Here is a 24,151-nt window from a genome sequence, read left to right on the forward strand (position 1 = left end):
CCTGTAAGGACAGTGATTTCACAGGTGCAGTTTTCATGTATGACTTCCCTAAGAGTTCATATTTACATGCTGTATGTGCATGCAAAGGAGTGTTTGAAAATGTCTGCCTGAGAAGCTTGTTGTGTTCACACTTGGCCTCTTGCTGGCAGGTTCAGCATTTTCTGGTGACCTACCCAGCAGGCCTCATTTTTAGGCTTCTCCCAGACGCAGGCCATTTGATGTCACTCACCAGTTTGTTTTTTGTAATGTGGGTGGAAAATTAAATTTATCCAACTAAATATTTGCTCAGAAACCTATGGTTAATTACATAGATACCGTGTGCTTTAAATAAAGAGAAATTATGCATTTTATTAGCATGTCATTGATAAGTGGGTCAGAAGTGTCTGCTCTTTAGGGACTTGTAACACTTATGTCATAAGCTGCCAATATTACACATTAACAACTATAAATGAACTAAAACATTTGAATAAGGTATCTGACAGTAATGGTAGTACCTTCACTTAAAGAACAATGGTGAGACTGTGTACATTTTTCAAAAGAAAAGTAAGTGATCAGCAATTCTAAAACCTTTATCAAGCTAACTCTGGACAACCTATAGTGTAAAAAAAATGGACACTTGTGTCATTCAAAACATATAGGGGGGTATTCAATTGTTAGCGAGATGCATTAAAATTTTGTGCTCGGGGGAAAAAAAAACGCGCTCGTTTCTTCCTGTTCGAGCGTGCGTTTAAAAAAAAAAAAATTTCAATTGTTTGTTTGCATTCACCCCCTCGCGCTCTATTATTGGTCCTAGCGAGTTTGAAATGAGGAGTGGTTAAGGCACTCATTTTACTATAAAAAAAATAAGTAAATTATTGCAATCAAGAATGGCCCCAGCACTGCAAAGGAGATTGGGCCCCTACACTGCAATCAAAAAGGGCCCCAGCACTGCAAGCAACAATGGCCCCCCTGTACAGCAGAATTGAAGATTTTACAAGGAGGTACATTTTTTGGAAATTTACAAACATTTGAACACTGGCCAAGCACGGACATTTGTAAGGTACAAATATTTGTGGGACAGAGGGCAAGCCGGACCTTTCTTCGAAGGTAAAAATATTTGTTGGGACTTTGCGTAAATGAGTGTGTGTAGGTAAAGCATCAGAAAACTGAAGATTTTGTCCATGGTGAGTTTTTTTTTTTTTTTTATTAAAATCTATGGTGTACATGAGGGTGTTTACTGTATTGTTTGGGGGTTTTATTATTTTTAATAAAGATTTGTGGTTGGAATGAGGGTGTTGTGCTTTTATTTAACATTTTGCTTTGTGGAACTACAGATCACAGCCAGATCATGTTGGCACTTGTGGTTCTACTACAAGTGCAAACATGCCCTGGGTGCTATGGGTACGCTGGTGCTTGTAGTTAGACAAGTAGAAGCATGCCCACACTATTTAGGACAACATGGCTGGCTGGGACATGTAGTTCCACAAGTAAAAAAATAAATTTTTCATACAAAATCCCCATTCCTACTACCCACAGCCCAGGGGTAGTAGGAAGAGCCCTAGTGCTATCGGCACTGGCCTGGATGTCCCTAGGGGGGTGGCCCGCTTACACTTTTCAACGGACCACAATCCCTAGGGAATCCAGGCCAGCGCTGAACAGTCTGTGGGTGTTTAGTCATTATGGCCGTGGGACCCAAACTGCGTTCACCCCCCCCCCCCCCCCCCCCCTTGTTATAGTGCCTATCACCCCGGCTGGTTTGCCTAGTGCTGGTTCAATTAAATTAGGGGGAACCCTACGTCAAATTTTTCACATCAATAGCCTGCCAGCACTAGGGCGAAGACTAAATAGAGTGAGGAGCAAACGATTTTGCTTTTTAAAAAAAAAAAAAAAAAAGAGACTTTTTGGCACAACCACCCCCCCCCCTTCCCCTTAAAAACAAAAAAATAATATAAAAATTTAAATACATGCACCACTATGGTTTTTTTCTAAAGGGGGAAATTTCCAAAAATTATTTATTATACACTTTTTTTTTTTAGTACTTTTCTTTTTTTTTAGGTTACTTTTATGAACTTTTACACCTATTTTCTCAGTTTAATGTATATTTTTCTTAACTTAATAAAAAAAAAATTTCTTTGAGCAGACCATAGAGGTGCGAGATAAAACAGCATATTTGCCTTTTTCACACTCGGCGTTAAACAATTGAATAGCTTTTTCCGCTAAGGGTTCGCAGCCAGCCTATACTTTAACATTGACAAACACTTGGAGCGCGATAACACTGTTTCGGTAAAAAAAAAAAGATTAGAATTGCGTGAAGTTTTCGTGCTCAAATAAGGTAAAAGAGCAAAAAAATTACTTTGCACGCTCGAACTTCCAAACTCGCTAACAATCGAATACCCCCCATAGAATTAAGGGGCTGCAAGTACATAAAAGTACACACAGGCTCACTTAGCATTGTGAGCAAATCCATCTGTGCCAATTTGTACCTGGACAGACCATACTGCAATGCCAGGGGAGCAAATGCAATGTTTGTGCCCCCAGGGAAAAAAGTGGCTACTTTATCATGGACCAAAAAGTAATCTTGCTGGATGTAATCATAATGCTAGATGCTGCCCATAGTGTCTAAGCAAAAGTTCTGTTCTAAAGTCACAAAAGCATCTCCAACTTACTACATAACTTTTTAGCCCCTTCCAGCAACAGTCAGGTTAAATATAACCAAATTTAATTTTAAACACAATGATTTATTCTGTCAGAACAAGAGCAGATGGCTGTGAGAACCTTAATTGTTAAAATGAATGCTTTCCCGGTGGTAAATCTGTTAAGATTATTGCAAGCTGCCCTGAAGTCTTAATAAAACATGACGTGGACTCTTAATCTAAAAATAATTTAAGTGCTCTGTCCATCCTCAGATCAAAGTGTACGAATGGCAAGGAAATGTTTGTACGAAAAAAACTTACACACTTGATGCTTCAGCTTATGGAAGTTCTGTTTGAACAATCTGACTACTGACTTGTGGTAGACAGGAGAACAATGTAGTTGGCTATTGTGGCAAAGTTTTTTGCTAATTCTGCCCACACTTAAGTTTGCATCCATTGAAACAAAATTTTGCAGAGAACACTGCACAATTAAATATTTTACCTTTTTTATAGAGCACCACAAGTGGTCCTCGGCTATGTACGGAGGACAAACAAGAGTACATGTCATACTCAAAGGAAGAAAAGTGTGTACCATGGGCACTCAATGGCTTCCAAGCATATCCCAATGATTAATGCATTAAAATTTTCATTTTCTTGGTATACATTAAAAAGTGGAATGTTCATGCATTTGTTCCACTATACTTATTTTCTAGCAAAATATTAACAATTGATAAAGGTCATTATATTTTAATTCAGACTATTGCTGTCAAACCACACCACTACTCATCTGTATAGTCACTTGACCTGTTAAAAATTGTTTAATTAAATTGATACGGTGAATAATTTGTAGCCTTTAGATGAACTTTCTCCTTTGCACGTAATATTAAAATGTAACCATATTCATGGGAGACATATTTTGTCCTTATGTCATCATGTCAATCCCCCTACAGTGCAGGGCTAGCTGATTGCTTAGAAGCTGTGTTCCCATATATATTAATGTGATGAGTCTCAATAATTGCAGCTTTTGAACACTAAGGTATATCTAAAAGTGCACATAATCGGCCACCTATTCCTATGATCAATACCACCCTGCAGTATTCAGTACTAGGCTAAATTGCAAAAGGTCAAATGTCTAATTCATGAGGTAGCGAACACGGTGTCTCGCCAATGTGCGTTTCGCTAGTTGCTATATCAACGCAAATCTATGGATCTAAATTGTGGGCTTTTTATAGTCTCAACCATGCCCCCTTCATTACACATTCAACTTACCTTGGATACGTTTCTTAGCGATGGTCTCCTATTGGTTTAAGGTTGCTACCCTGCCATGCAGTCACGTGGTGGGTGTGGATGCTTGATCGACATTCAGAGTAGCCTACCAAATAAAGCTGTTTGTCTATAGTTCTCTCATTGGATTCTTATGTTTACATCCAGTTGTGGCCAGGACCTTTATGCACTATTGGTTATATCTCAAGTCCTGTAGGTACCCATTATTGTAAATGAGAAATTTGTAAAGGAATCCATTAACATTTATTTTTAGGCCATTCATATGGTAAGTTAATATATACCTCAAACCCTTTGCATATTTATTTTATAAATTCCTGTAATGGGTTGAATCATAAGATTAATCTCTATACAGATGAACTCATTCTAACAGATTCATATTCAATTACATATTGTAAATATATTCTAAAAAATTAAGAGGTACGATAAAGTGAATACTCTTGTGTACAGTGATACTTATTCTAGTTAATTAAATCCAGGTGAGTAAAGTGGTGAGAATAAATAAAACTTCAAAATAACTAAATTGAAACTCAATTGTGGATTCGTGTTGGTGTTATGTGAAAAGGGGTATCAATTTACTTATGTAGTGAATACGTGTGAATTTTGATGTCGTAATGTGACTAGTGGTGATTTGAAAGTGCAATACATTTTTTGCAGATTGTGAAAAATGAAAAAATGTTATATTTAAATTGTCAATATTATACATATAACATGAAATTATTATGGTCCATCAAACCATAGGGAGCTAAACAGATTTTCTTTCCCTTTTTAGGAGTTGGTTTGAAATCACCTTTGATCCCCATATTAATCTGTTCCATTGCATAAGTTTGCAAAAATTTAGGGTCACAATTATGTTTAAAGAGATGTCTCGCTACAGTTGTCAGCTGTTTGAAATTGCCTCAGCATTTTTTTGTTTCCCACGTGTTCTAATATACGTTTTTTTAAAGGGTTTACCTGTCATGCCTACATATTTTAATTCACATGGGCATGTTAGACAATATATCACCCTGAGGGTATCGCAACTCAAACTCCTTAATATTCCAAGTTTTGGCATATTTATTTAATTTTTTTTAATGACCACATTTGTAAAAATCAGATTGCCTTTTGTCTGAGCTTCTCTTTTCAGGAGATAAGAAACTGTGCACTAGGTGATCTCTTACATTTTTGGCCCTCCAAGTTATGGAGATGTTATCTTCCAGTACGTCTCAAATCCTTATCCTTCAGCCGGATATTCCAATATTTTTGAAATATCCTGGTGATGGTCTGCGCCTTAGCATTTTCTTGGTCCGATTTTTGCTGGGGGATAGGTAAGATTTCTCTGTACCTGTTGACTGACTGCTTGTTCTGCTTTCTGGATCCTTTTTTTTTTCTCTCTATATCCTCTATGGCAGGGGTAGGCAACCTGCGGCTCTCCAGGTGTTGTGAAACTACAAGTCCCAGCATGCTTTGCCAGTAGATAACCAGCAGATAGGTGGCAAAGCATGCTGGGATTTGTAGTTTCACAACACCTGGAGAGCCGCAGGTTGCCTACCCCTGCTCTATGGTATAGTCCCTTTTTTTTTTTTTTTTTTTTTTTTCCAGTTCCTTGGCTCTTCTCGCATAGGTTTCCTTTTCGGAGCAATTCCGCTTTATCCTTTATAATTCACCCTGTGGCATTTCCTTACCAATGCGAAGTATAAGCTGGAGAAATGTAATCATCTGTGGCAGTTTTTTTGTGATGCACATCTGTAGCGATTTGCCTTTCAGTGTTTTTGGCGTACATGGTAAGACGGAGTAAATAAATCACACTGAAACTCTCCACAGCTAATAAATTGCATGGACAATGGGGTTTAATGGGTATATTCAGAGCAAGCTGAAACTTGTACGCATGGGCACAGCTATCAAATCTGTTCCACTGATGTGGAGTCAAGGGGCAGAGAGTCCAAGGAGGAAGTGCAGTGTAGCTGGTGGTCTGAAGCATAGTTAAGAGGAACAGGATGGGGAAAAGGGCCCTGCTCATGAGAGCTTACAATCTAAAGGAAAAGGGGCAGACAAAGGGCTGACACATGGTGGTGAGTCAGTGTAAGGGGATCCAGAAATCTGTAAGGGGGTTGAAGTAAGAGTGAGTGATGGAGCATGAAAATAGATGAGGTATAATATGTGGTGCAATAGTTTCAAGGAGCATTTAAAGCTTTGTAAGTTAGAGGATAGTCCAACTATGGAGATCATTTGGGAAGGGGGGGGCGGGGGTAGCACAGGAGAGAATTTGGATTTGGTAGCGAGATGTGGTTAGCAGAGGGGAGGTGAAGGTCATTGGCTGACTGGGGGGAGTATGTATAGAGATGTAGGGAGCAGTGGAGTTGGAGAGGGCCTTGTACATGAGGGTGAGGAGTTTGAATAAGAATCTGTAGGGGAAGGGGAGTTTGCTCAAGGCTTGGCAGAGGGAAGGCATTAGTAGAGCGGTGAGAGGGATGAGTCTTGCTGCAGCATAAAGTAGAGATCAAAGGGCAAAATGAGAGTAGAGGAGGCCAGTAAGGAGAACATTGCAGTAGTCATGGTAAGAAATCAGTGAGGATAAGCATTTTGGTGGCATGAGAGGAGGGGTCTGATATAAGTGATGTTGTGCTGGAAGAGACCGGATTGAGCAAGTGATTGGCTATGAAGGCCACCTAGGCAACTGACTTAGGGCGCAGAGGAGTTAATGGTGTCAAAAGTGATGGAGAGGTTGGGGGAAGGGACTCTTAATGGAGGAAAGATGGTGAATTTGGTATACCATAAACTCTCATGGTAAGGAACATCCCCAACCACATATCTAATCTCATATGATCCTTCCCTTTCCAATATGGGACTTGGAGATACTTGTAACTTTTTATTTCGGCAACAAGACCTAACCAGCACTACATCCAAAACAATTAAATGCAAATACCACTGTTGGCGCTTGTTTACAGCTCCTCCAGCCACCAAAAAAGCTGAAGTTAACACCTGGCTTGGACTTTAAATTTCTACTTTCAGGGTAGAGCACAACAAGGGCTTATGAATAAATCAGGTCTGTGTGCAAGAGTAACTTGCCACCCCAACCCAGAAAACAAACCTAGAGGTCACGGCACTCCTGCCTGCTCTCGTCAATAGTGCATTTAGTGGAGGGAGGAGATTAGGCCGCACTCATGAGAACATCTTTAGCTAGCGAGGGAAGCAAAACACACCAATGCTGCTAAAGTGACTTTGGTGCAAGGTGGCACTTGACACCTCTGTATATTGCACACCCAGCACCCCTAATGAGTTGCTGCCATTTGCAGCACAGCAACACAATGTAATGGCTAAGGGGGCATGGCTTAAGGTGTAGGGCTCTGGTTGTGCTACCATTACTTGGTAGGGAAGGGAAGATGCTGTGACAAATATATTTGTGGTTAAATATATACCTTAAACCTCCATATAAGAGGAAAGTGATAATTATAGTTTAATGTGAAAATGCTAACAATGTCCTTGGGTTTCAAAAAACAAGGCTGAATATAGAATTAATGGCATTAAAATAACTACCGAGAAGAGATTTAAGGCCATTATTTAAGGAGACAATGTAACACCACAATGGGGAATGTAAGTCTCTGATTCTAGGTTGCATCGAGAGGGATTTATAGCAAGAAATGTTGATGCCACTACATTGTAACAATGCATTGCAGCAACTACTATCTTGCCCACACTTGGGCTTTTAGGTTTTATCATTTAAAAGTACTAGCAATACCCATTTTTGTCCTATTTTATATATGCTCTTAAATCGCGCATGCACATGTCTATTACATTGTGGCAGCACTGTACAAAAAAATAGTGTGTGTGTGTGTGTGTGTGCCTCAAGATTTAACACAATAAGATTGTCTGCATGGTATGCCACAGTAGTAGTGTGATCTTAATGTGCTGTGAGCAACCAAATAGCTCAATTTGGAAGTCAGAATTTCAGTTTATTCTCAAAAAGAATCAGTATTACAACATGAAATTATTGATATCAATGTACTTCAGGCCCAAATAACCAGTCCTCTGTATTCATAATTTAAGCTCCCTGCCAGCCTTCAGTTATTTTGTTGATTGTTGTGTTTTAGCACGAAGAAATGAGCTGTAAAACTGAAAGTTTGTCAGAGCTCCTTCAAATATATATTTATATAAAACCCTCATATGGTCAATTCCATTTGGATCACAATATGTCTGAATTTACAGTAAGCATTTTCCTTGCCTTTACAGAGAATACTAAAATAACTCCTACACTGTTACTATGTCCACCTCCACTCTGTATCCAAAAATACACCTATTTGAATGTTCCAGACATTCAAATAGGTGGAAATGAACTGGTGCTTAGACAGCGGCAGCCAGACAATGGCTTGGCTTTTTGTTGCTGTCCCATGTGGCACAGGCAGTGTGTTTAGCACAACAAAGTTTCTTAGATCTTGTGAAACATGCCAGATATATTCTCGTCATTGTAAGAGGTTAGATGTTATCATGTGACAGACAGCTGAAGCCATATATTACACCCTACATTCCATTTTTACCATCGCCTCACAGGCTTCGATTATGCCATTGATGTCTGCGCCTTTCTCCTAACAGATGCAGACTATGATGGTTTTGCCCACTAAATCATTTGGAAGGTGGTACACGTCATGTCCAAGTATAGGTTAACTAAAATGCAGTGTGTTGGTGTCACTAGTGTGAAGGCTGCCAGAGCAGACTCATTGACACTTTGGTTGTAATCATTGAAGTGTGTTGCCAGATCACCACTTCACCTACTACTTTCACTGTAAAACTCCATTCATTTACACCTTCCATACTGCCAGCTGTAAATTTAAATATTCACTTCTAATGTTCCTCTTTCGCCACTGGTTGTACCTGTATAGAGGAAGGAATTGTCATACAGGAGGCCTGTGTAAGGAGGTGTATTGTAAATGTATTGCGTGCAGCGTACACCCTGTTTTTTTGTGTGCTTTACTAGATTACAATGTGTACCACATTTATGCTGAAGCCCCTTTCCCGAATAAGTCTTGTGTGCAGTCGCAGTATTCAGTAAACAAGTCACAACAAAAGTGAATACACATCTTGGAAGTTTTCACTCCTAATTCCAGAAAGTGTTTTGATTTCATATATGCACGGTTTAGGAATGGAATGTAAATATTTTCCAGGAATATTGACTGTGTAAATAGGACACATGCTCATATGCCTAAACTTATATTATCAAAACCTGGACCATACCACATTCATATTTTGTACATGCTTTTCAAGTGACTCCAAGCTAGCTCAGTGCATAAATACTGGCACTGCAGGCTGAACGGAGACAAATAACAGAAAATATGTCTACACTGCTCTCTGCTGGTCACACCTAGCTATTACTAATCTCAGACAGCAGAAGACAAGATTTTGTTTTGACAACATGCTCTAAATATTAGGAGTGTACTTAACGGTGGGCAAATGGAAAATGTTTCCGGGATTTACCTTAGAGAATGTGTCTAATTTTCAAAGCGTAACTGTTGTATAATTGCATAAAAGTGCACGCACAAAGCATTATGGGGTCTATTAAAGGGTTCTGTCTTGCACATCAAGGGGTCACTGTCAGCAATAACAGTGCTATTGCTTGCAGTAGCCCTTGCTTGGTAGTAAGATTCGCTGGGTCTCCCTGCCATGCGGGAGCCTTTTTTTTTTCTTTTTTTTTTTTTTTTTTTTTAAACTAAAAATACTTCTATTGCTATTTCAATGTTGGTAATGTAAGAATAAATAAATTCATTAATTTTCTTTTTCAATGGCCAATGTAATTTTTTTTTTTATTAACTTTAATACTTAACTGTGCTTGAGTACAAAACAAATGGGCTATTATCAAGCAGAGTGCATTTCTGATTCAAGGATGTGGTGGAGAGCTTGTGGGAACTGCCCATCTGTTAAATATGGGCAGCGTTTCTGTAACTTATGTAGCTTAATAAACTAATTTTAACCAATTTAACTAATTTTGACTGACTTGTAGACTGAGTTGAATTAGGACCCCGTGTGGCCCTATCAAACATGGTGGTTTGAGCCCCCTTCCCACCTCAATTTGTCAAGATAAAATAAAAACTTAAAACGGGTATTGGGGACACTCAGTGCCCACTGGGCTCCAGGCAGCAGCCTAGGTTTCATAATGGATGGTCAGCTATGATTGTACAAGGTTTCCATTAACTCTGGTCACATGTATAAATGTCACTTTCTTACTAAGGAGCATATACATTGGGGTTTCAGGGAAAACTAACCTGTAAAGTGTCTAAAATTTCTGGTTTAAGACCTAAATACAGGCATAGTTTTGTAGTCCTATTTAAACTACATCAGAAACTATTGAGGTCAAAAAGAGGTGCTGCAGTAAATGGGTGCAATGTACAAGCTTATATTATGGAGCTATTCAAATCTTGATTACACTGTAGAACAAATTGGAATTTAGTATTGGGATGAGGGGCATAGAAAACAGTATAAATGACACCATTCCATTGATGTGTGGGTTGGCAAAACATACTCATTCTATATGTGAAAGGTATAGGACCTTTAGGTTTAAACCCTTTCCTTGTTCAATGACATTAGCCTTATACAACTCTAGTGTTTCACATCCAACTCACTGGAGCTTTAAAATTAAGGATTTCACTGATAACTGCTCCAGAAAGGCCCCTGGTTTGCTTTTAAACCTTAGGAAAGTGTACCAGGTACCTAGTCATTGTGTGGACTGAAACCATATTCAGCCTATTCACTGACACTAAATTCTAGTGAGAAGTCTGGATATGGTCTGTCTGTAAAAATGGCCATGTTGACCAAATAGACTATATATATATATATATATATATATATTCCTGACCACATTATTGGTATTTTGGCAGACTATTGTTTTGGTCCATATTGTGTCAAATATGAATGTCATTCATTGTCATCAGACCATAATTTCCAGGCACCACTTGTGCTCTTTATAATTCAATTCTCGGCATACATTCGTCTTCCATTTGTGGTCTCTTTGTAAAAGGTGGATTTCATACCTCCCCCCCCACATTTCAAGTTTGAGAAATGGGAGAGTGAGGGAGCACCCCAGAAGAGTGTGTGGGCATGTCGCCATGGGGCCATCCTTGTGATTCTGTAGAGCAAGGAATCCCCCAAAAATTCCTTATGTAAAAATATCCCCACATTGCTGCACGCACCACCTCAAATAGTCCTGATAGTCAGAACACAAGTTGGAATAGTCCCCTAGAATTTGGACTCCTGCCTAAATTGGGACAGTTGGGAGACATAAGAAAACATGTGTAGTACCATATGTCTGAATAATCTCAGTTTTGTTTTAAATACTGCCCTCAGATTTTGCTTAAGTGTTGCTGAGCAGAAAATATTCTTAGAGTGCAAAGTACATGGAAATTAAATAGATGTTGTCATATATATTGTATGGCTGAAAACAAAAGTGTAAGAATACATTTTTCATTACAAACCTTTTTGTATTCTAGCTATCACTAGTGTTTATAGTATCATGATCCCTCTATACCTAGACAACACTATGAAGGGAGTACATTGACTCTTGCATTTTGTATGTTTGTAAACCATTTTTATAAAAGAACAAGCATAACCTAATATTTCACATAGAACTTCAGGTGCATACTACCAAAATGAATCAAATTAAACTAGTCCAGTCACTGGATGAACATCCCTTGCAAAGCTCAAGGACATGTTAACAGGCCAAAAGATATGTCTTCCACAACTTGCAAATTTTCCCTCATGTATTCCCTGGCTTTACTTGTGACCAGTGCCATCCTATGTCACTGTGCAGAGCTGTCAGTCCTCTCTAACCTCAGAAGATACTGCATGCACTATGTGAATACTTTGCTGACCAGGTGAGTGACTCTTGCATTAGGAACATCAAATAGGTTAAGGAACAGAGGATGGCACAAGCTACACAAAGCAATGAAATGCCTGACAAAGCATCCTGAAAGATTGTTTGACACATCGGTATCTTAGAGGTAGAAATGGATGACTGAGCATCTGTGGCTTTTGAGATCATCTTTGCATTGATTTTTGGGTGAGTGGAGGTGGTATGCTCACTAGCCTGCCCAATAGAACAAGTGCATTTTGAATCTTTACATAGGAGAAGCTAATAGAGGAAGACAAGTACTGCTTTTACAGACTCCTGTCTTTTAGATTTCAAATTGTACAGTTGAAAATAGTCTACCACTGTTAAGAACTTGACAGGTAAAATTGTGGTGGACAGGGCCCCTTGTAGCATGCAAACATATTTTCATGAGACACGACTTCAGATTGCCAGACAGTGGCTAGGCCAGTGATGGGCTACCTGATGCACTTCATGCTCCACATGGGCAGCCCTCTAGCCTTCATAAAGGCTGCACATCACCCTTAGAGGGCTGCCCATCACCCTTAATCTCAGCCATGAGTTAAAAGAATGCATTTAATCAGACTCTGATCAGTCTTGTCTTGCAGCCCTTGTTTAAAATGCACGCCAATATTTTACAAACAAATGACATGAAGGCAGAAAAGTGGAGGACTGCAGGTGAAGGTTCCAAGGGCCGCATGTTGCCCTTCCCGGAGATCTTGTCAGATCCTACCATTCACATGTGTAATATCTATCAATGGCAACCTCCATATAAGCAACCAATACATGTTTGGAGAGGTAGACTGTCTGTCACAGCAATTGACTGAGCTGTGCCAAAACAACAAACATTACAAAATACCACTGCTCTAATGATCACTGTAACCACAACTTAACATGAGGACTGTTTGCCAGTATGCCTAAAGTTGTCATGACCTGTTGGGAGAGAGGTTTGGCTGTCCTGAAATGGACATGGTTTAGGTGGATCCCTGCATGTTGCCCTTGATGATGACTAATTCTAGGTTTATCTATATAAATGTTGGTTATGCCATAAAGCCTGGTAGTATCTATAATTTAAAGAGCATTGTTCATACTTGCAAACCAACAAATGTTTCAAAAAAAGGATTTAATTTTGCATGTAGTGTCCTTGCAATATGAGCTTTTTCTTGCGTGATGAAACGCACTAAAATATCCTTGCAGTTAAATAATAAAGGCGATGGGGTTTATGTCAAAGATCTTACAGATGACCTATTCCATTCAGAGGACCCTGTGTTATGGCTCCAGTGTAAACTAAAAACACAAATGCACACTAAAGGCAAACAGGACATGTGTAATATATTGCACTGCACCATTCATTGAGAGGATAGAGAAAACATAATATTACATGAAACCGATTGTAAGCTTATTTGGGCAGTGCAATTATTACCTTCTAAGAGTTGAGGGTAACACTTGATACATAAGGTAGCAAAATATCAATTGTAGCTGGTGGTGGGGAAAGTGACGTCAATAAGGTAGAAGTTAGCATTACCAGCCACTAATATTAGTACAATCATTGGCGACTTAGTTTACCAAAAGCCATATAAAAAAAATAACTGCTGTTGGCAAACTTGAGTGTCTCTCACCATTTAGATTATCTGAACATCCTTCAATTTCTGGCTATGGAGAAGGCTTCCACACTACATGGGCACACTTGGCATATCTGTTCAGCAGCACGTATGATACAAATGAAATATACCAGGTACACGGCTACCAGTCAGGACACTTACAAAGCCTCTTGCACAACATCTGCCAATATGGTGATTACCATCGGGTTCAAGCTCCAAAAAGCTAGGCATGTTAAACTGGCCCAAACCAAGTACACATTGAAAACTATGGGGACACCGGTTTAATGCAAAACTTTGCTTAATGCAGGAGATATTATAGATATCTCCTGCTTGAGGTTTTTGTAAGACATAAATGGTGTTTAAACCATGCTAAAAAAAAGGCCGTTTTGGTTTATGACTTAATAAATGGGCCCTGAAAGCAGAAACCAAGATTGCAACACTTCATGGTAGGGGTCTATTAGTAGGCAGGATCTAAAAATGAGTCTACACTGTAGGTAATAGGCCCAGTTTAAGGGATACTTTTGAGTTAAGAGTATAAACTCAGATTGTATATTTATTTTTATTTTTTCCTGTCCCTGTGTAAATCTTTTTGGCATTCAATATCTAGTCTGAACTAGATAATGGGTCATGCAAATGTGCGTGTGTATTTATATAGATGACTGAAGAAGAGATAGCTAATGATATGCACCTTGACACAGTCACATATAGTCATCCAGTGCTATAAATATCTTTGTATCTTGTCTATTTTTGTCCTATAAGGTATAAATATAGCCTGTTGACCTTGGACTTGTCTTTCTAACCGTCTTGAGAAACATGACACACCTTTCTTTCAGATATGCAGTCACCATTTGACTACAGTAATCAGAGATAGACCCGATGGGAGTCAGGTCATACTTTGCTCTCAGATGGGGTTGGACAGTAACAAGAACTGTTTTGCTAGACCTTGTCTTTGTGACATGGCATAATGAATAAAATAAGTGAATGATTTGCTGATTGCAGGCATATGCAGTTTGGTTTTATTTTCTACAGTGCTTTTGGCAGAGTTTAAAACCGCTTCACTTTGACATGAATACTGCATTTTTACTTTATTACTTAATGGCTTAGAAATTTATCCCCATTAGGGTAGTATTACATTACCACAATGCTTGGAATGTTGGCTGGGTCAAGCTGTGTATAACTGTTTGTGTATTTATATTGCTAGTTACTAGATGGTTGTAGCAATGTATACAGTCAAGCTGTGTGTGTTGTTTTTTTGTTTTTGTAAAGGGACATTGTAGGTGAAAATATAGAATTGTTTTCAAAGTAAAGCTATTTACCAAATGTAGGTAGTATATGACCCTCCTTGTGAGTGTTTAAGCCCCACTTGTCTTGGACCCTGTTAGATGGGAGAATGAGTAAATTGTATGTCCATTATGTACTTTCCATGGCTACTTTCGATAACATCACTGTGTACTTACCCACTGTTTACCATGCTGAAGAGCATGGAATGCAATAGATAAAATCCTACACAATTGTATCTGCATCTCTATCGTTGTCTGATATTTCTGTGACCTGTATAAAGTCACTTGGCCTGCTGCCTTGTGCATTTATATATTGACTGATGGCATCATAGATTTAGTTTACAATAAATGATACATTGTCTCCTACATATTTTGTAGATCTTTATAATACTGTGATGGATCTGTCTTGTGTTATACCTTTTGTTCATATGGATAATCCTACAGCCAAATTAAAATAAAAGGTTCTGTATATAACATGAATTTTCAGTGTAAGCGCTATACTGATTGAAAATGTTAATTGTGATTAAATATGGATGTAGTGGGTGTTGAATGTTGATTTCCAGTATAACTGTTTCCAAGTTATCACTGATCAAATGTTTTTTGTTTTTTTTTGTAGCTTTGATGTTGAGAATGGCTTACAAGGCAGAAGCCCCTTGGAGTCCCAAGCCAGTCCAGGATCGGCTCTGGTTCTGCAGGGCCCCTTCCCCCACAGCCAGAGAAGAGAGTCTTTTCTATATCGCTCAGACAGTGATTATGACCTGTCTCCTAAAGCCATGTCCAGGAACTCTTCTATTGCCAGCGACTTGTGAGTATAAATGGAAAGACCCTTTAAAGTTACGCACCTACTTTCACAACTCTATCACTATTGTGCCTCTCCTAAGCAATATTACCAGTGCAGCTACATGCAGCCATATTTTCAGAAAGAAGCAGCAAATAAATATTGTCAAATGACTTTTCATGGCAGTGGGTAAAAGATGGTGTTGGAGCATGAGCAGGCTGACCAATCACAAGAGGGGAAGGGGCACCTTAGTGAGGTCTTGCCTAGATGGTAGTGCAGCTTTAAGAATGCCAGAGTTCCATAAAATACAGTATTAAAGGATAGTTCTATATTAAAACATAAAATAACAGAAAATAGCTATTGTAAACAAAATTGTTATGTAGAAGAGCAATAAAGAAAATGAATAGTAAAAATAGGTAAACATTTAGATAAAAAAAACACAATGGTGGTTTTCTCCAATCATGATGATCTGTGCTTATCACCACTTTCCAGGCACTTTGGAAATGCTGGGCTGCTCCCAGCCGCCTTTCCCCTCCATTGTTAACACCCCTTCAATGTTGTGCACCTGCTGCTGGTATGCAGCGCATTGAAGGCGCTTCAACTAGGTAGTCGTAACTCAAAGGTCCTTGAATTGGGACAAATGTCTTTATCCATGGGACATTCCCCCTCAAATTGGGACAGATGGGAGGTATATTAAACAAAGCAGTTTTGACTTGTTGCATCTAGTACAGTCCAAACAGACAGACTGCGTTCACAATCCTGTTTCCTAAACAGATCTATTAACGCAGATCTGGTGTCGAACCTCTATAATCCCAAATGTGTTGATATATGTTGATCCCTAGTAAGCATTTTAGGTTCCCATTTTAGTTGCAAACTTGAAATGAAACACAACACACAAATGATACTTTGTCGTCCTCATATCAGTCTTTCAGTAAATCTTTTTATATTCTAAAAGTTTCAGAATTTGCTTTATACAGGAAACTAAATGACAAAAGCATGGTTTGTAATTATCATTGGTAATCATGTTGCTTTCTCCTTTAGGCATGGAGAAGACATGATCGTAACTCCATTTGCACAAGTGAGTAAATTATCTCCTAACAAAACATACAATTGTACTTTGATACATTTAAAAATTATTTTGATTTGAATCACATAATTACTTGTTGTCACAATTCTCCATCCTTTGTCATTTTGCACATAAAACTGCAATGTGCAGCATAAAATGAGCTCTGTTTGTGCAAATGCGGCTACTTGTCCGCCAAAGCAGAGGAGCGGAAGTTTGCATATGCTGAAGGATTGTTTTAGTTAGTTAAATATAAATGCAAAATATTTTTGACAGGTCCCCAATATCTTCTGCAGGCAGGGGAAGAGGTCCTCTGTGACAGCCATGGGCATCCATAGGACATTTTTAAGGGTGGAGTGGCAACATGGTATAAAATCATGTGGGACTGCCAGAGGGGGCATGACCAGGTCATGGAGGGGGTGTAACAGCAAGGGGAATGCCTAATGCTTTATAAGCTCTAGGTAGACCTCAATACCTTTCCCCTCCATGTGCAGTGTTCATTATCAGAATCCTCCCCTCAAGCAAGCTGTATGCAGAGTATCCATACCAATGCCAGTGTGTGGGGTCATCATACCTGGCTCATCTCTTCCCTACATGCCATTGGACTGAGGGGAGCCAGAAGCAAAAGAACTGGCAGGCTGAATACTTTTTCTTTCTTTTTTTATAAATGCTTTGACTTGTAGTTCCACAACTGGAGGGCAACAGGCTACATAATGCTGGTTTGCTTAATGACTGCACTACAGTAAATTGCTCCCCCTTTAAATATTAAAAATGCTCTGCCTACCTCTACTCACAGGCAGCGTTCCCTGCTGATCCTGCAGAGCTTGGGGCTGACTGCAGGCAAATGCTGATGCCAACTCAATGGGATCACTGACTTGCTCAGCTCAATTATGTGGGGCTGAGCACCAAATACTGTCAGGAGCATGTGTTGAATCCTGCATGGAGATTAGTAGGTAACAGAGGGCACAGCACTGACATGACCAAGGCTACCTGAGTAGGAGTGGTTATCTGCACATCCTGACACATCAGCAACTCACTCCTGGTGAGACGGCCTTTTCATTAACCCATACCTTGCTGACAGGAGCAAGAACACCCTCCCCTGACATTGGGAACCCACCAAATTGGGTGTATAACCAGAAAACCCGAATCTACACCGAAACAGATTTTTCAGTTTTAGGTGAAGCTATTCTTTAACTACTTTACAGGGTACCCCAGTCACTATTTTCAACAGTAAAGAAAAAAACGGTAGTTGTGGCAAGATGTAGTAATTGAGAGGTGGATTCTAAATCTAAACTGCAATATTGAGTAGATGGCTTAGAAACAAGCCTTTTTTAGCCTAAGGCAGAAGAAAAGTTAATTGGTATGAATTGAAAGATATAAATTAAAGAGAATTATGTGTAAAAAGGGTATCTAATTTGGGATAGTTCACCGCATAGGTAGAGTGGGAAGATCAGAAATAATTTGGATGGATGGGACATGTATAATTGGATGCAGCTATAACACAACACCTTTTCACGAACGGAAAATTTTAATAATTTCCCACTCTGAAGTGCTCCAGTGTTCTGCAGTGTCTTTAACAGTGGACACAAGGGATAAGTCTAAGGAAACAGTAAGTGGATGCCCTCCCCTTAAAATCCCTACTGTGACATTTGCATATATAAAAGCTTCTATGAATAATAAAATAAGCATCTAGGGGTAAATGTATTATACTGGAAATCGGCGAGTTTACAGCTAAAATTTAAAGCGGCGCTGGCTTGTAAAGGCAAACTTGCCTTCCGGCGAATTGAAAAAAATCGGAGTATAATACATTTACCCCCTGGTCTTTAGTTTTAATGTTGCTCAAAAGCAATTGAATAGTTAGCAATGTGTGTTTTTGTGTTTTCTGCTTGTAGGTTCTGGCCAGCCTACGAACTGTGCGGACCAACTTTGCAGTGTTAACTCATCTTCAGGATAAAATATCGAAGTGAGTTTTTTTGTTTTTAATCATGTTAACAATATTTAAGTACTCTGGAACGTGTTTTGTTAAAAAAAATAAGAGTGTATATACAGGTAACTCAACTATAGGCATGGTCGAGTGCAAATTTTTATATATAAAGCCAAAAATATTTATTGCACTAGATACTTCTTGATCAGTTTATTTATGGTCCTTTAAAATGTAAATAGGCAGCATTGTATTTTACACTTTTTTTTTTTATTTTTTTTATTTTATTTGTTTTTAATCTCGCTGGAATATATGCAATTTGAGCCAAACAATTTAATCACCATTGAATGTTTTACAATATACGAACTGCATCATATTTTTACTCTTAAATGAATATTCAGGAGATGGTGAAAAATGAGAGCCCATTCCGGCTTTATGCAGAGTCCCTACATCAATAAATGGAACATCTCATAATAAAGTCCAGTTACCACTGCTCCCATGTAATGCATTTGAACATAGCAATTTTCATAACTATTTTATGATGGGTTTAAGTCTTGTGTTTAATCCATTTACCATGTGGGTAAATCATATACAGATCATGGACGGTGAGGTATGGCACATGCTGCTTTCTTGATCTGCCATCTATTTCATAAATGGCCCCACCACTAACTGGACAAAGTGGTGGTTCTGCATATTTCTGTCACTTGGCCATTTAAAAAAGCGCATTATTTATAACGGTTTATATCTCCCTAAAACCAAATCAGTCTATCCACCAGCTATAGTATCCACTTCTTGATGAAACGATTTTGACTAGCAATTTTCCCTGAAATGAGTTATCCCATGCTTCTGGGTAAGTTAACACTTTCCTCGCACGTGGCAGACTCCTACCCTGCCACAACTATCTAAAACTAAACATTAACTGGGGATCACTTGGCGGCCCTACCTGCTATTTCCTGGAAAAAAAAAAATGCCATCTCCTCACTCCTCCCTGCTGTCTTCTCATTGCAAAAGACTGTAGTTTAAATGGTCAAACTGGAACCAAGCACAAAAAATTACAACCTGCCCCCCTATATTGTAGATACCAATTGCTGTTTGTGGTGTTTGATTCTGTACATGAAATGTAAATGAGGTATTGAGTGAAGAGGAGAACCGTTAATACATACTATGGGGCATATTAAATTGTCTGTTACTCGCAAAAGTAACACGGCGTTAGAATTACCGTAATAACGGTAATACTTCTAACCCGGATTTGAGCTCGCAGCTCCCTGAGCCGGCGTTAAAGGTACTGTAATAACGGTAATTATGCGCACTATTACCGTAATGGTAATAGTGTGCAAGCCGCATTAGTTTTGCAAGTAACGCGGACAATTGAATATGCCTCTGTGTGCAACATTTTCTTACTCTCAATTTACCGTATTTCCCCATGTATAAGACGCACCTTAATTTTGGCCCTGAAATTTGAAAAAAGAAATATTACGGTAGCTGTCTGTGTGCGGAGATTGCAGGGGCTTAATGCCGGCGGCTGCACACTATGTGCAGGTCCGTTCAGCAGAGACAGGCAGGGAGAGTGTGCTGGCCGGCTGCTCCGATTCAGAGCAGCTGGCCAGCACACTCTCCCTGCCCGTCTCTGCTGAACGGACCTGCACATAGTGTGTGGCCACCGGCATTAAGCCCCTGCAATCTATCCCACTACCCCTCCTGCACCCATTGTACCATTGCCCCCCTTCCCCTGGATCCCCCCACTGTATAAGATGTACCTAGATTTTAGATCCCACATTTTTGGGAAAAAGGTGTCTTATACATGGGGAAATACTGTAAGTGTCAGATGTAATGAATCCACTAATTATGTATGAACCATAAAATGGCTTGAGCCACAGAAAAAATATTAACCTACACTTTTTTTTTTTTTTTTCCCCTCCCCAGGCGATCATCTGGCAGCAATCAACCATCATCCTCTAAACCAAACTTGTCTGGTAAGAAGAAGTAGAAAAAAAAACCCATGGCATTACTTTCACAAGTATTATGTAGTTTTCAGTCTAAGTATTATGAAGTTGAGTACTGTCAAGTGCCATAACAAAATAAATGAGACTTAAATGGCTTCTCAGATGCCTATTTACAACTAGAACAGTTGGGCTTATATAGAGGGTTTCAGAAGAGATGTTCACACCACCACTCAACAGCTTAACTGTTTCTCAGGAACATTCTGCCTTTCACCACCAGAGTCAGCGATTGTACACTGCTGCCTCCATGGTCACTCTGGTCAACAGCTGCTCACTGTAGGAGCAAGTGTGGTGACTGACGCCACAGTGTGTAGGCAGGAGAGGGAGAGAGTACACGTACTTTTATCTGACTGCTATCAGAGACTAGCTTTCAGCATATTTCACCTATAATTCAGAACAAGAGTTGACATGTGGGATAGGCAAACATAGCAGGATTTTAGTTCACAATCATTACTATTTACAATGGTGAAGGCAAATGTGATTGGTTGCACATTTGCATTACCTAATATTAAGTAACCCTCATCACTAAGAGTAGACTGTTGTTTTTTTCTAAACAGCACACAAGAGTTAGTATATCACAGTACTCTAGCTAGCTACAATGTTGAAGAAAGTATTTGAATAAAAAAACATCTTTCTAAAATTAAACTATTTCATCAATGCTAAAGTACAGAGCTATATCCACTCTGACTGAAGTAGCTCCCAGTTCTGTTTTTACATATTTTTATATATCTGTTTAGAACATAATGCCTGTTCCTTCTGTAAAGAATGACCCCACTTTACACAGTGGAAAAAGAGGAAACAATTGACGTCAAACATTCCTTTAAAAATACCACAGAGCTTGTATCCTGAGGACTGTTCCACTCCCAAGAGGCCCCACAAACCTTTCACTTCCTGCAAACAACCCCATAAAATGGAAAAAATGTTGTTTATTTTAACCCATCCATACCATTCAGATTAATTGCAATGCCATAATGGTCATTGATGAAGCTTCACAAACTATTGCGCTCCTGACAACATAATTGGCAAAACATAATCACAGCAGAGCAGTTATTTAAAGTGCAGCTGCATTTATTTCCCTGCATGTGATTGCCAGATCATCAAAATCTCAAGTGTCCTGGGCTATGGCTGCATTTTCATATAGCACAGGTTTCACCAGTAAGGCTATTGTGTTTTTGTTTTTTCTTGGTGAGTTCTATGGCAAACAATTATCCAAACCTCCCTAGGTTTGTTTACAACACATATAGCTCAGGATATTTGTAATTGATCTTGTTGGGTGCCCCACAGTAAAATTCTGACTGTCCTGATCAGACAGGCTCGGGTTTGGTGTGTGCTTTTTGTTTTCTGTTTTGTGCATGTATTTGTTCCCCTAATATGGTGATCTGTGGGGGTTGCACTTTCTAATAGGAAAGGCGGGGTGGATTGGGGGCACATTTCTTGCCTAGTATGAGCTAGGTGCACGAATGATGCTTCATTTTAAATCTTGTCCTGGAAAACTTTTGTATGTGGCTGTGAAAGTAGTAGTGTCAGATTTGCAAAATCTTTCCATGTCCTCTGAGGTGGCAGATTGTCTGATATGGTCACCATCACAAGAGTGCACTTCAATCTGTTCTGATGTCCCCACACATCACAAATTTAAGACCTTATAAAATGCCTCCAAAAAAACGAATCTGCTATGACAAAGTATAAAAAAACACCATCATGGTGCCAGTAAGTGATGCAACCAGAATAAAACTAGTGATGGACATGGAATATCTGTGGTAAATAGTGTACAGTATAATTACTTTTGCTCTGATATGCGTTTATTTGCTCTATAAGTTAATAGTTACTAAAGAGAAAAAGGACATGTTCACTTAAGTGGATTATGATGTGATGAGGTTTGTAGTGCATTGAAGTTCACCAAAATTACACTGCATATTACAAACTTTGCAGCTAAGAATCCCTGGATGTTGACTGTATTACAGGCAGTTTTGGATATGTAATGGTTAAAGTGGACTGCAGTGAGTTTGGAGGTCTGTCATGGTGATTTTAGGCCTGGTTCTCATTTCATCCTCTGGCTCCTTTTTCTCACTTATCTGTACCCAGGGAACCTGCAAACTCCAAAATATAGGCTGGTTAGCTAAGAACATGGCACATAATGCTTACGTTTTAAAAATAAATAAATTCTTATGTCAGGATTAAACCTTGTCCCCTTTGGTCACAAACATCTAGTGTAAATATATACATGACATAACACTAATCAGAAGCAGTCTCTCGGTACTCACAAATCATATTGTCTTCTATAAGCTGATCACATGAAAACAGGGGCAATAGGAGGTGATTTTCTTCATGCAGTAGATAACCCTGGTTTGGTCACTATGGAAACACTACAATGGCTGCTCCCTCTACCAAATATTTACACCTAATGCATTCTCACATTGCTGGTTAAATTCAGGATGTTGCTGAAGGCTCATACTCTGTATTTTTAATGGTCATCTCATACTTTTTTTTTTTTTTAATGCATTTAACCTGTTCTGCAAGGAAGACATTTTAATGGCTGAGAAGTAATGCTGTGTTACAGGAAGAAAACAGACTATAGAATGCTCTGAATGTGGATTGATCCTGCTCTATAAACGTGCTTCATTGTGATATTCCTCTTGTGAAATGTGTGTATTTTGATGTTTTTAGAGGACTCCAATATTGTGCCAGGATCATTATACAAAAATATTTTGGGACCTGGGTGTAATTAAGAAGTCTGTTTTTGGCGCTTTTTTTTTTTTTTTAACAAATGCTAAGCACAGGTGGAATATAGGAAGAAATGAATGCAAAACCTTTCCTCAGCAATTTAACTTTCAATGGATTGCACGGTTCATGAGGAATACTACAAGAAATGATATCCTTGTTCTTCGGTTAGTACGCTCAGTTTAAGAGAAACAGGACTGATCACAAATTATTTTTTCAAATTCTGTTGCTAAAAGTGCAGGACTTTACGTGGTGGAAAGTTTCTGGTGTTTCCAAATGCATACATTGGATCTCTTATTCAAAAATCCTTTATCCAGAAAGTTGCAGAAACAAGGAACTAAAGTAAACTATTGCTGCTGTTTGGTGACATTGTCATAGAAATATATGCGCAAGTGTGTTCTACTTACTATGAAGAGTTCTGCTAAACCACTTAAGGAAAAACTCTTAAGTAGTGTGGGGAGAGACAGGTTATTTTCAAATAAGATACAAGCATTCTGGATAATAGATCATCTGTACAACTTTCAAGGAATACATTACCCTTAATTGAAAAATATTATAAAGGTATACTTGCCAATCACTACTTTACGTAAAGACTATCATTGGTCAAATTATTGGTATCAATAACAAGTGTGTGGATGACTGATGCTGATGATTTGTTTTTTAAAACCATGTCCAGTCAGTCTAAATGCAGCCTCTTTCCTCCATAGAGGATGCTGTTCAGAAATTGGCCATCGAAACTCTGGAAGAGTTGGATTGGTGTCTGGACCAATTGGAGACTCTGCAGACGAGGCATTCAGTCAGTGAGATGGCCTCAAACAAGGTAAGTGTATTGGTGCTAAACAGAGTACATAGTTGTGCTATCGTTTGCTTAAGTAAAGTGAGAGTACGATTTGTATCTAGTGAGAAAGTAACCGTTTAGTGAGTGAAGCTAAATGTTGAGTGAAATCATTCTTTATAGATTTCATAGTCAAAACTACAGAATTATAAAAACTAGACATTTTATACCAGGTTTTTTTTTTCTTTCTCCACTTAAACATTCAGTTCTTTCTAACTAAGAGTAATGGCA

At 38.9% G+C, this 24,151-nt stretch overlaps 1 protein-coding gene across 3 annotated transcripts in view; it reads left to right on the top strand.

The window, feature by feature from the left end:
- Positions 1-24,151, top strand: part of PDE4C (phosphodiesterase 4C) — a 322,370-nt gene that overhangs the window by 270,325 nt on the left and 27,894 nt on the right. For all 3 annotated transcript variants that reach the window (XM_075204683.1, XM_075204684.1, XM_075204685.1), the window contains exons 2-6: positions 15,222-15,410; positions 16,425-16,461; positions 18,339-18,409; positions 20,291-20,340; positions 23,793-23,905. In XM_075204683.1, coding sequence (XP_075060784.1) covers positions 15,222-15,410; positions 16,425-16,461; positions 18,339-18,409; positions 20,291-20,340; positions 23,793-23,905 — 460 coding nt within the window. The remainder of the gene's footprint in view (positions 1-15,221; positions 15,411-16,424; positions 16,462-18,338; positions 18,410-20,290; positions 20,341-23,792; positions 23,906-24,151) is intronic.

This window comes from Mixophyes fleayi, chromosome 1 (genome assembly GCF_038048845.1).
Source record: "Mixophyes fleayi isolate aMixFle1 chromosome 1, aMixFle1.hap1, whole genome shotgun sequence".
NCBI lineage: Eukaryota > Metazoa > Chordata > Amphibia > Anura > Limnodynastidae > Mixophyes > Mixophyes fleayi.